This window comes from Pleurodeles waltl, chromosome 6, assembly GCF_031143425.1.
Source record: "Pleurodeles waltl isolate 20211129_DDA chromosome 6, aPleWal1.hap1.20221129, whole genome shotgun sequence".
Lineage (NCBI taxonomy): Eukaryota > Metazoa > Chordata > Amphibia > Caudata > Salamandridae > Pleurodeles > Pleurodeles waltl.
In genome coordinates, this window is record NC_090445.1 from 999,524,540 (window position 1) to 999,537,830 (window position 13,291).

A 13,291-nucleotide genomic window follows, 5' to 3' on the forward strand; every position below is an offset into this window, starting at 1 on the left:
TGTTAACGAGCAGTTAGAATGTTTTGTATATCTCAAACATTCTTGCTAGCATCACCACGTAGAATTTGTTTTTTGGCCCTATGGTTTACATGTGCACACCCTATGGTCTTACAATGCAATTATAGTCTGTCCTTGCACTGAACAAAAGAACTTGAGGAGATATTCGTATTGTCCCAGCATACCATAATGTTCACTTTCTCCCCCAGTTGAGCGCCTCACCAGTTAGGAATCAGTGACGCAAGGTGAAGGTGGATATGAGGGCAACATAGCAGGCGGGACTAGAAGACAAAACAAAATGAATGACTGCAATTTACTCTAGATAATATGGCAAACTGAAGCAGAGACCTTCCACGAAGCTGCCAAACAGGAATGCATAAGCTCACCCTAAACGACTCAGACCAAAAGGCTCGGTCCCAATGGTGTTTCCCACAAAATGTTGCCACTCCCTAATACTCTAGAGGGTCATATACAGTACAAAGTCCCTTCATAAACTTTTTGCTGAAATAGAGTGACCAGCTTGTCAAGCCTTTTAAGACTGGACTAAAGCAGTGTATTTTGAGACCAATGTGCCCTGCATTCATCACCCATTGCACATAGCCTGTGTCAAATAACGTTAGCTAGACCCTCCTTTGCACCACAGCCAGGGGAGTGTTTGTGTTAATCTATTAGAGGGGCCCAAGCATCAGCACAACTGCAAGGATATCACCTACATAGTGGGCACAGAGGAATCATTAGATCTACCTTCTTGACTGATAACCAAAAAAGAAATCTCTTGGACACTTTCAAACTTCAGAAGCAGGCTCCAGTTCCAGGAAGTATTCATAAAGCTGTTCAACTATGAGAACCAGTCTCATTTCCATGAAGTCTGCCTGACTATACGTCGGGCTGAAAGACTGCTTAAGTCGGTTATGGTTCTTATTTTAACATTTTAATCATCCTCTGAACACTTACAGCATTCAAGAGCAATTGGTGTAGAGGATTGGGGAAACAAATTAATATTAGAGCAGTTACCCCATTTTGAGATCACCATAATGCATTCTGGTTTGCAATTCCAAGACAAAGGTTATTTTACAGATCATACCTGTTTCTGGGCTTCAAGTTTCTGTTTTCTGGTGGGGTCAATAGCATCAACCATCCACTTAATGGTAAAGTAGGTCACTGCTCCAAATATTGTCAAACGGAAGAGTAAACCAACAACTTCATTCCGACTTAGGGGGCGTGAAAAGGTTTCAGCTTGTACCATTTTCTCCATTAATTTTACCTGCTGGAAAAAGGAAAACTCAGCTTTAAAGAAAATAACCAAAATCTTTTCATAGCATATACATTACTTTGCACTTTAATAATTAATACACTTTCTGTCAAAATGGACCCGCTTTCCAGGCCTAAATTGCAACACATAATTCTCAAGATTCATGAAAAATGGTTTAAGAGGGAAGAATACAAAAACAGCAAACGTGACAGAAACTCTGGTGTTTGCAGCAATGTCACATTTTGACAGCTGGTGTTCTGAACACACAATACACTAAGGGAGGGTGGCATGTGTGGCAATGACAGAGAGGCCGACAAATCTAGTCTTTGTAATGAACACAAGGCTATGGAGGCACAAGGAAGGTGGAGAAAAGAGGATCTGCGGCTCCACCCAGCTAAACTTGTGTGGCTCTAGCCACCCATCTAGAGGAAGCCAACTTACAAAGGATGGAATAAAACCAGCACTATCAATAAAGCAATGCAAGGCTTCCAGAGCTGGACCCAACAAACACCAAATGTTGAGAATGCTACAAGCTCCTCGTTTGGTGAAAACATGAGCTGTACAAGCACAGGTTATACTTAATGAAGATGATAAATAACTGCAGGCACCTTACATACGAACACCAGCCACATGTTTGTTACAGCAATAATTACAACACTCCTCAGAACCTTATGCACAACACCCAACAGTTTCCACACAGGTAACACAACAAATGAACACCATATGAACCACGGACAACTAACAGGACAGCCTCTTACCCAAGCATATACAAAGCGCCTAGAGGTATCAATGAAGGTATGAAGCATTACATAAATATTAAAACACAATATGTGCAGGACAATACAGGAACACAGACAATTCATGTAACCAAAATAGGCAGCTATCAACGCATCAGATTCATACATTTAAAAGAACCCATGGTCACCCATACAACAAATGTAGATGAACCCAAACAGGGTGCATATATAAAATGATTTCTTTGGATAGACAATCTTTCCCTGAACGGACGTTTTAACTTTGGCATCCACTAGTGGAGAAAATAAGAATATTTAGGTACCACCTTGACTTTGGAAGGGCTGGCTCCAGAAACTTACCTTGTACATAACTCAAAACAGGCATTGGAAAAGCCAATAGGTTTCACCTATGTGAGAGCTATTGGATTTGTCAATGTTTTTAGCCAGCTGTACAGCAGAATAACTGAAAGTTAGGTGGAAAAAACATGTGATTCCATTACCAGCGCTGGTCATGTCAATGTTTTTTCTGGATGGAGGGCAGAGCAAGCAACAACTCATAAGGGATAGGGCAAGCAATGCAGGAGCAGGTCATGGCAAGCACAACGACAGCCTGCAAACACATGCACTCTTATGGAGTGCTGCAACTAAAAGAAACAAGCATTTGCAATGCAATATGTCTTGCATTTGTTTGAGTTAGAGCTATTGCTTTGTAAATTCATAAGTGGACTTTTCTTGCCACATAAATTGGTCAACCCTGCTTTATAATTTTATATTTTTCTGCCACGTAATTCCGGTGGCCCTGCATAGAACTAAATCACTTCTATTTACCTTTTTCCTCTGTCTGCAGCAAAATGTTGGAGACCCCTGATTTACGCAATGGTGAGGCTACCTGACTTCCAGTGGCCAATGGTGCCATACCCTTTGTGTGTTCTAGTGGACCAAGCTTATTTCTAACAGGGACATGCAACTGTGCCCTGCAGAGCATATTCTGATGTCATTCCTGCACAAAACAAGTCAAGTGCTTTTTATAACCCTCTTCATTTTATTGCCTCGGTCCTGTGCGATCCTCGCAATTGTGTGTCAAAAATGCCCTTTGCAGACCCTTGAGAGTTGTGTGCCAATGCTCATTACACAAAGTAAATTCCACTAAGTGTCCAAGCCAATTTTAAGTAAAGAAGCATAATTTTGATGATTTTCCTGGGTCAAGAGGACATCAGTTCCTGTGGTTACAGGAGCACAGTCAATTGGCTATCAAGGTTGAAGTACTACATACGCAGGGGTGACAAAGAAACTTTTAAACTCAGGACAAAACACACAAGTAAAGCGATTTCTAGCAGTCTGTGTAAAGCACATCTCTGTAGAACTGGACATTAACTCACGTAACAAGCAAGGCTTTCAACCTGTATTATGGTAACCTGAGCACTCTCGCATGCCGGAGTTTAAAATACTGTCTCAGACATCAAAGTAAAATCACTAAGGAAAGAAAAATTGGAAAATAAGGCTAACAAAGTATTTTCTTTTTATATTAATGCAGGCATTCTTGCCATGCATTTCAACCAAGCTCTAACTAAGTTAACTATAGCAGAGCAGCCCGAGAAGATTGATAGCCCCAGTGAAAGAGATAAGCAATGACATCTGTGCATATGCCAGGAGGGGCCCTGGAGAGACTCCAGATGCTGGGCTCTGCAAGTTTCACATCATTGCTTCTAGGTTTAGCTACATTCTATGAGAAAGGGCTTTCGTGGGCAGTGAGCTAAAGGTTTAGGCACCAGGTGTTTCTTTTGTAAAATAAGCTTATTTTAATGTTAAATAAACATGTGCAAAAATAAGCTTACTTCAAGATTAAATCAATGTGCGCTGGGCTGTACTGAAAGAACATTAATTAACAGACTCTGGGCAGTGTTAAAATAACATTAAAAAAACAAAGCCTAGGAGCTACCTTTTATTAAAGATTTAATGGTGGAGCAAATGGAGGACAGCACTGGAAGAAAGCCAAAATTAATGTCAGCGACATGGGAGGAACGGAATGCTGTAATAAAACGTAGGCAGCTAACAGCTTGAAACACCCACAGAGGAAAGGCAGCAACAAAGAAAAGCCAAAGTAGCCTGTCACAGCAACAGATAAAGAAACCAAAGTGGAATAATACAGGAATTGATCACTGCTCTGAAACAGAAAAAGGAGGGAGAAAAAGGCAGAACTGATTACGAGCAAGCAAGACTTTTTAAAGGACACTGCAACCAACAAATGAAATCGCTTTAAGGCATAAGAAGCATACTAAAAAGTATAAACAAGGTTGAACGCTTACGCTCAACCTAAAAAGTAGTGCTGAAAGCATGAGCACTGAAATGACACTGGACAAGGAAGAGGTACATGCGCCGTGCTCCAAGGTAGGTGACAAGCACATGAAAAGGAAATGAAGCTGGCACATGCTGACCAAAGAGAAGCTAGCAAATGAGAGTGACAATGAAGCTAACCAATGGGCGATCTCAAAGTCCCCTGTAAGTAAACAAAATGTCTAGGAAGCAACAGCACATGCATGCTCTCAGATGAGATCAAAACATGCATACTGCAGTTCATAAAGAAACAGGATTATTTTTTTTTAAACTGAGAGGCAGAGTCTCAGTTGTGACGTAAAGCCCCTTCCTGAGGTCCGTCTGACTCTTATGTAGGCCCAGACTCCATCTTCACTAATGGAGGTTGCCATCTTCTATCTCTAAAACAATGAAGTTTGACATCTTTCCCGATTTAGAGAAAATCACTGCCATGTCCACTTTTTCACACAGATGTCGTCTGATCATAGCCTTCTAAGAATTGTGATAGTGTCTTGTCATTTGACTGATGACATAGATGCAACACCTGATGCAACATTCATCTGGTCCAATTTGGGTCTACTTTTTACCATGTTATGGCTAACTAAGATCACATACAGACGAAATAATGTAGCCTGCATTGATGACCTTTCACCTTATATGTTCATAAGGAAACGTCTGGGACGCACACCTTGATGCACTTAATCTATATCAGACATTCATAAACTTGTGTCAGAATTTCCAATATCTGATAAGATCTAGTATACAAGAACTACCACTTGTCAGGAGAGGTCCTTCACCCAGACTGTCCCCTCAGACTTTGACAGAGTTGGTCTCACCTACAAGCAGCACCCTTCGCTGATGTTATATCGCTGCTGAAGTTGAAAAAAACAGAGTCCCGGAGAAGAACAAGGTTGCTACTGCAACATGTGTTTGCCCTTCACAGGGACCACTATCTTCACACTTTGGCTGATAATGACAACCTTTGCTGTCAGCAAGGAATGCAGTGTCTCTTCTCCCTAAAAACTCTAGCCTGTAAGTTGCTCTGCCTTCCATGCTCCTTTTGTATATCGCACAGAAGTAGATGTTAGGCTGTTGGTGCCTAGATGAAATTTTAACCATGTCAGAAATTCACTTTATTTGCGTTATTTATAATGTGTCTTATTGCTGTTTTTATAATATTCTGTGTAGCTGTTTTAGAAGTACTGAGAAACAGATTATTCCTGTAGTAATATTTTTTTTTACTTAAAAGTCTCAATTCTTGTTAGTACACTGTGTGTGTGTGTGTGTGTGTGTGCGATACTGTGAATGAATAACAAAATGGGTTTGTTACTGTTACCGCAGTACTCTTAAACACTTTATGAGATTCTCAGTAAACCAAAAGCAATACTCTTATTCGATTACACACTGTATAATGTTCTGGAGACTACAATAACCTATCTTTCATGTTCATTGTTGGTGCACTGAATCAAGTTCACCCGTGGGTAGGAAAACACACATCAAAAGGGCTATGCCAAAGTCGTAGCTTATACAACAGGGGAATTTAACATGTACCATACCAACATGGTCCTCAAAAAAAATAAGACATGTAAACATGCCTCCAACATTACATCCAAAGAATACTGACAATTAGGACTACTGACCCTTTCTGATGTCATCGCCTGTAGGAAGGATATCGAAGGGGCCACTATTGCCAACAGTAAAACATCTGTTTGTAACACAATGAGCTCTTTGCCCTACTTGGGAAACGGCCTTTACAACGCTGTCTTTACAAAGGAATGCCTTTACCTTGCTGTGCCCCTTACCACACATATGCCTTCCCAACAGAAGTTAGGTATATTTAAGGTAAATGTTCACTGAAAAAACAAAAACAAAGGTTGAAGCAATGTTATACCTAAGTGAAATGTTTAGTAACAACGTAGCATTTTAAACTCTGAAAACCACAGAAATTTACCAGTTATAGTTATCTCAAGTAACTAGAACTCATGCTCTAGGGTAATAATATATCTTGCGCCCGCCATGCACTTTACTCATCAATAATTTCACCACAAATATTGTAGTGATACAATGATGTAATAGAAGATGTTATGAGTGATGTAATATGTGGGATAATTAGCAGTGTAAGGTTAGGTCCCCTGATGGCAGTAGATTTCAACATGCTCCAGTGAGCTGGGAAACAGAACACATATTGCTCCCAAATGAAGGGAGCAAGCAGAACACAACTGCTCTCTCCGAGCACAAGCAATGCCTGCTCCCGCACCAAGAAGGTAACCAGCTGGGGCAATGTGGGCGTTGGGGCCTCCTCCACAGGCTCCCAACATGGCAGTTGGTGGGTACCCTGGATGGACACTGTGGCACCCACCTATAATTAATGCGGATAAGGCTTGGGGAGGGAGGCTGTGCAGCTGCCTTCCCCTTTTTTATTATATTTGGATCAGAAGATAGGGTCCCTGGAAAATGATAATACTTGGGTAGGTGACTGCAGGCCCCCCTCCGCTTAGAATTTAGCTCTGGGGGTGGAGGTGAATGGGGTGCTGGGTTTGCAAACCAGGGCCTGAGGCCACCCCCACAACACGCATGAACAAAGGCCATACACAGCAGGAAGTTGGCTTTACGTGTGGTAATAAATCATTATTTTAAAAAAAAATTAAAACCTTAGAAATTCACTGAAAATACAAAGGTTAAAGTAACGTTACAGATAGGTGACAACATTAATGTTCTGAACTAAAAAAACACAGAAATTCACCAGTTATAGTTAGCACAGCCTTGAGGTCTTGGATTTAGTAGTTGTCATACTAATCCTTGCCCCACTTGTCTTCGTGTAACGTGTTTAGGGTTATTCCCCATTCACTGCTGACTGCATCCATGGAATGCGCACTATTAGGTCATACTCAAGAGTTCCCTTTGACTCTTCAGCATTTTAGTCAAAAGCGTTATGTGCCACCGAACCATCAGCAGCGAATCCCCGGGGGCCACAGGCCCTAGTTCAAGTCTTGCCCACATCTGCAGCTCAGAAGTGTTCGCCGTTACAGCAGGAGCACTCAGCGCGAGCACCCGCATGATCAGATCCGGCCCTGAGAAGTCAGGCTGCTCGGGGTACATGCAGCAGCTTCAGGAGGGTGCTGGCTCACCCCTGTGATCGGACAAGCTTCCAGCTTTGCAAAGACGCTGTAACTCAGGTTCTCCCCAGTTGGGGGAGGGGGGGGAATTCAATCCTTTGGCTCTACACTGGAGTCCTGCGAGTGTCCGTGGTTCTACTCAGCATCCTCTGGTCATCAGGGTAAGTCAATGCAGATCTCTTGGTGCCACTAGACCCACCGGTCACAGTCTCACTGCAGCCCGGGTAATGGCCCAAGGTCTTTGATGATTTGGTCCCAGCAGCCACTCCAGGGATACGGTGTTGCCGTTGTACCTTAAGGATGCATACTGGACTCCTCAGGTGCCATCGACCAAACAATGGCGGCACTCCTTGGCACAGGGGGTCGCCACTCAGGCATTCACAAGTCCTGGCACACTGGTTAAACAACTACTTCAAATAGGCCCCCTATAGCATACAGGGTAACAGCAACAGACTGTGCACGCTTGGCACCTCCCGCACAGTGCATAAAACTTGCTCAGTCTACGGCAGCACTCTCTTGGCATATGGGGATTGCCGATAACAGTCCGGCTACCACTTGGACAGCTGAATCCTCCCACAGGGAGTACTCACAGTAGTGCTCCTCACTGGATCTCGCTCCCTCCAATGGATTCCTCTTCCTCACAGAGCACACAGGTCTTGGAAAGCAGGCAAGCATTGGTGCTCCAGGGCAAGTTGTGTTGGTTTCCCTGGGTAATGTCCCCTCACCCAAAAGGGAGACGAACAGGCATTGGCACCCATTCCTGGTCAAAGGCAGAAGTGTTAGAGCTTCCTCTTCTCACAGAGCCCTTATGGCTGCTTGGCAGATTACAAATGTTGGGGGACTCAACCTCCCATTCTTGTAGTCTTTTTTTCAGACATCAAATGTGATTTTTATGGTCTTAGTCTTACAAGTTGTACGTTGGGGTTCTGTATGCTCTCTCTTCTTTCCTCATGAAAGATGTTTGTCACTACAGGCAGGACTCCAAAGCTCACACCAGGATGTCAACCACAGTAATATGTGCATTAAGAAATAACCCTAGACTCCTGCCCTATCCTTTATGATTCCCTTATCAGCCCCACCTCTCTTCCTGAGATGAGTCCAGATAATTTTGTTGTGATCTATCACTGAATCAAAGAGCAGGTCTTTTGAAGTGTAAAGGCAGGCTCTTCCTTTTCCCTCGAGTGTGTCTCCTACCCAGCTCACAAGAATGCAGCAAGTTACAAATCTGTCTGGGGTAATTCATCTACTTATGTCTTCACAAGGCCGGCCTGGGCTTCTCAAAATGAACCGAGGACCCACCATGTAATGTACCACTGCAGGCACACTTACTTGGTGTACATTCACAGCACACTTACCACTAGTAGCCCCCTTGCATTGTACCATTAAATGTACACATGCATTCAGTACACGCATTATCATTAAGGTTTACAGACACGTAAACAGCACCTTTGTATGCATACAGGGTCGATCGTCATGCACACTGCAGAATAAGGAAGCCCCTCTTTCATCCTTTGGTATATGTTGCACTAATGGAGAAAGTTATAGCCCTAGTATTTTATTCATGGCTGTACACTGCAAATAATCACCAGGACTTGATTTGGCTGATTTTGGGCAGGAGCAGGCAGACCAAGGTTTTCTTAAAGTAAAAAAAAAAATTAAAACAATGACGCAGTCACTGGAGGCCTCATAGCACCTATTTTTTTTTTCAACTATGCTGCTGCTGCACAAAAAAAAAAAAAAGGATCTCACATATGTGGGACGTACTGACTTTGCCAGTGCTTAGGGAAGTAAAAAGCTATGAGAAGCAGTCATTACTGTCCACATCAAAGCACTTATTTTTCTAAAGGGGGAGGGGCAAGCAACCATTGGGGCAGTGGTGCAGGGAGCGCAATGGCAGAGGAGCTGCTAAAGCACAAACACAGGCGAGTGGAACGAGTCAAACAACGAGGAGGGAGAGTGGGCAAGCAACATCAGGGCTCCATTGCAGGAGGGGGAAAAGGTAAGCAGTAATGCAGCGGGGATGTAGCGGAAGGGGAGATGGCCTGCAAACACTCACTTTTGTGTAGTGCTAGAACTTAAAGGAAAAAAGTGCCTTCAGAGGCATGTGACCAATAGAAGGATGCTGACGGTAAAAGAATGCAGTACTTGGTCCATGCTCCACAGAAAGACCAAACAAATAATAGACTGTGAAACCAGCACGCACTGACCTATAAGAAGCAAGGAAAAGAGACTGAAGATGATACCAACCAATGGTAATTAATGGCAGGCTCTATGCTCTTTGTATGTAAACAAAATGTTTGCAAGAGACCGCGTACGCACGGCCTCAGGCGAAACTTAAAAGCCAATGGTCGATATACAAAAGTCGAGTTCCTATTGAGAGGCACAATACCAATTCTACAAAGAGGAGATGTGAGCTGTGGCTTAAGAGCCAGATCTGCCCACTTTGAAAGTGAGGAGCCAGGTTCGACATCTGATTTCGGGCAAACGATTTAATTCCCCGTGCCTAGAATAAAAAAATCTGAAACCAATGTAATTTAATTTGGAGTGCAAGTGAAGCGCTCTAGCGTGCCTCGGCGAATGCACGCAATATAAAATCTACAAAATGATGCTACCGTCTAAATTTTCTATCACAGAATTATCTAATAAGGTGACAAGGTACGAGTGTTTTTCGACAGTAAGAACATGCATAGCTCCCAGAATGAAAATAGAACTATCACGCTATTTGCAATTCAGGTCATGGGGCCGGGAGGCTCGTACACTCGACGTCTAGGGCTTCCCTGTCAGCGTAGCCCCGCCCCACGGAACGGTGGGCAGAACTTCGGTGCAGGTACCCTCTAGCAGGACTTACCCCAAAATCCTCAACTCCAGGCGGCCTCGGGTTAAAAAAAAGACAAATCCAAAGGGGAGCCGCGGAGGTCAACCTGAACCCTGAGCGCACGAGGAATACTATGCAGCAGCAAAGGGCGTGGCTTGGTCAAAGCCAGAGAATCACCGTAGATCGGGAGGAAGTAAACGCTCATGAAGCAATTACAGCCCGGGTGGCTCCCAGCATCGGATGCGCAAAGAAGCTTAAGTATTTCAAGGATAGGTTCAGGATCACTGAGCCGAAACACCTCACCTGCGCTGTTCCGTTCCTGTTCACTGCGGAACTTCCAGCTCTGATGCCCAGACAAGACACACTAAAACTAAGTCACCCTTGTGTAATAGCTGCATAACGTGCTAGAGACATGTGGTGCCTCCTGGAACACACAGCCAATTACCAACTGGCAAACACGTTTCATCCGCCAACCCTCAAGCGCGGTACATTCTTCGTAGAGAGCTCTTATCCAATAAACATTTTTACAGGGACTCTTGTAGCCAATCCGGTGGAAAAAAAATGCTAACCAATCCAAGGTCAAGGTCGAAAAAATACGTTCACTTTAACCCATTTCTTTCGTGATGTCCTCACTCACGGTGCTCGTGTTTGTGCTTTTCCTCTGCACACGAGCAGGAAATCTCTCTGGTCCTGCACCAAAGGGATTTCCTTTTACGGGAAGTGGAGAGGCTCTTTTGGATCTTAATTGAAATGATGATCAGCGCGCCTGCGCGTTGACCTAATTTCGAAGAAACTGAAAGTGAAATGAGCTGCTCATTTCACTTTCCCTTCCCCTGTTTTCAGATGTCTAGCTTGGCCCTCCGACCACCGAGGCAGGCGGGAGAGGTACTGTTGGAAAGGGAATAACCTCACCCTTCCAATGGTACCTCTCGCAAGTGCATCCTTGCCCAGGACCTTCCCCAAGCAGTGATCCACACTCTAGACACAGGGAGGGATAGAGGCCCTATGGGTAGCCCTGCCACGTACCAAAGCAAGACACAAATGATGAACAGAATGCGGAACCAATCAAACATTTACCCCCAGTCACAGATCTGGGTTCAATCTTCAATCCATTTCTTTTGCTCACCATGCCACCCCAGTTTGGACCCAGCCATATGCAAATCAGTCTTGACCCTGTTCCTCTTGGGAACAGTCCAGCCTGAACTGCCAGGCCACGTCCTCCCTGGACCAGAAACAAGCAACCTGGGACCGGTTTCACCATTCATCAGCCAGGCTAGCTTGAATCCAGTGGCATAGTGAGGCCGGGACCTATGTCTGGACATACCCGGTGCACTTATGGCGGCAAAAGCAAAGCAAAACACAAATGATGGACGGAATGCGGAACCAATCAAACATTCACCCCCAGTCACAGATCTGGGTTTAATCCATCGGTCTTTTGATCACCATGCCACCCCAGTTTGGACCCAGCCATATGCAAATCAGTCTTGACCCTGTTCCTCATGGGAACAGCCCAGCCCGAACTGCCAGGCCAGGTCCTCCCTGGACCAAAAACAAGTAAATTACTAGGCCTTAGTTAGCGAGGGTCTGGGCCTAGCTGCCTGGTCTCATATCAAGCTGTGTTTTTCCTAACGTGCAATATGCTGTCTTCCTGAAGGACACCACGCTGTACTTTTCCAGAAGTTAGATGTGTGTGTGTGTGTGTGTGTAGCCGTAGTAAATTCTTTCACATGGGACCCGACTTGCTCAAGGCGACATTCTTGCTGAATGCAACAGTGTAATTCATAACAGGTGCAAGGCTGCCTGGAGTAGGAGAAACAATGGGACTACTGACTGGAGCGTAAAGTGTAACTTTTCTTACCTGACATTCCAACCGATGAAGACGTCAATAACGTGAGCCAATCAACGACATGAGAACTGTGTTCTGTGGAAAATTCTAGTGAAATGCAGGGAGAATTACTGGACAGAGATAATGATACACCAAATATTATCCAATGGGGAATTGAGGGCTGGTTCGACAGTTTTGATTTAACAGCAGAACCCGAGGAGAAATCAGCTATTATTGGACATTCCACTTTAAGCCATACCTTGCCATTATTCTTTTGAGACTTTGCTGTTTATTCTTCCTGATACTCTAAACCATCCTCTATTAAATACTTACCTGATGCTTACTTCTCCCCCATATGAGGGAAGGGCCTTATTCCTTCGCTATGCTATACTGCGACTTTGCCCTGTCCTATCTTTGCTGATGGTGAAGCGACTGGTGTCCTGAGAACGAAGACTGACGCTGTTTGCTGATTCGTTGGAGGGGTAACTATCTGATGAAAATTGTAATTGTATGTTTGCCTTTTCTTTCTAGGTACCAACTGTTCTTTTGATAGAGGCCATAGTTAGATGTTCCAAATTTGTGCTTGCTAAATTGTTTTGCATGAAGCCCAACATCCTGATGCTAATTCGAGGTTAGTTAAGGTGTTCACAAATACTGGACGCAAATGGACAAATGACTGAGTTCTTGCTTTGTTGAATCTTGTACTCTGAGACTTTGCTAAGCTGTTCTTATTAATGATGTGATAATGCTGAACGAATATTCTCTATGCATTGATTAATTGTTTTCTAATTATAAATCTGAATAGTTACTAATGAGACTGATTGCTAATGAGATTAACGAAGATGACTATTAGGCGGTCATTACAACATTGGCGGTAAAAGCCGCTTACCGCCGTGCAGAAGACTGCCAACACCGCCGCGGCTGTGGAATTCCGCCACAGCTATTATGACCCACATCTCGGAATCCGCCAAAAGTCAGACACCCACACAAGTCCGCCACACCAAACGTCAGTGATAAACTGGCGAAAACAAAACCTCCACCGTCACGGCAACAGAAATACGCCCACACTATCACGACACACGAATCCACGCGGCGGTCTTTCAACCGCGGTATTCCATTGGCGGTACACACCGCCACGCTCAAAATACACACTTTTACAAAACACAGCCACATTGGACAATTCAAAATACACACACCTGATGCACATACACACACCACTCCTACACACCCAATACAATA

General features: G+C 44.0%; 1 protein-coding gene across 6 annotated transcripts in view; it reads right to left on the reverse strand.

Annotated features, from left to right (window-relative positions):
• The window catches only part of ATAD1 (ATPase family AAA domain containing 1), a 221,841-nt gene extending 211,183 nt beyond the window's left edge, over window positions 1-10,658 (reverse strand). For 2 of the 6 annotated variants that reach the window (XM_069239895.1, XM_069239891.1), the window contains exons 1-2: window positions 10,531-10,658; window positions 1,082-1,264 (exon numbers count right to left, since the gene is read on the reverse strand). In XM_069239895.1, the coding sequence (XP_069095996.1) occupies window positions 1,082-1,252 (171 nt within the window). In that variant the 5' untranslated portion in view covers window positions 1,253-1,264; window positions 10,531-10,658. Of the gene's footprint in view, window positions 1-1,081; window positions 1,265-10,260; window positions 10,395-10,530 lie in introns of those variants that run through there. The other 4 variants (XM_069239894.1, XM_069239889.1, XM_069239893.1 and 1 more) reach the window with 4 other exon arrangements.
• Window positions 10,659-13,291: the final 2,633 nt, after the last annotated feature.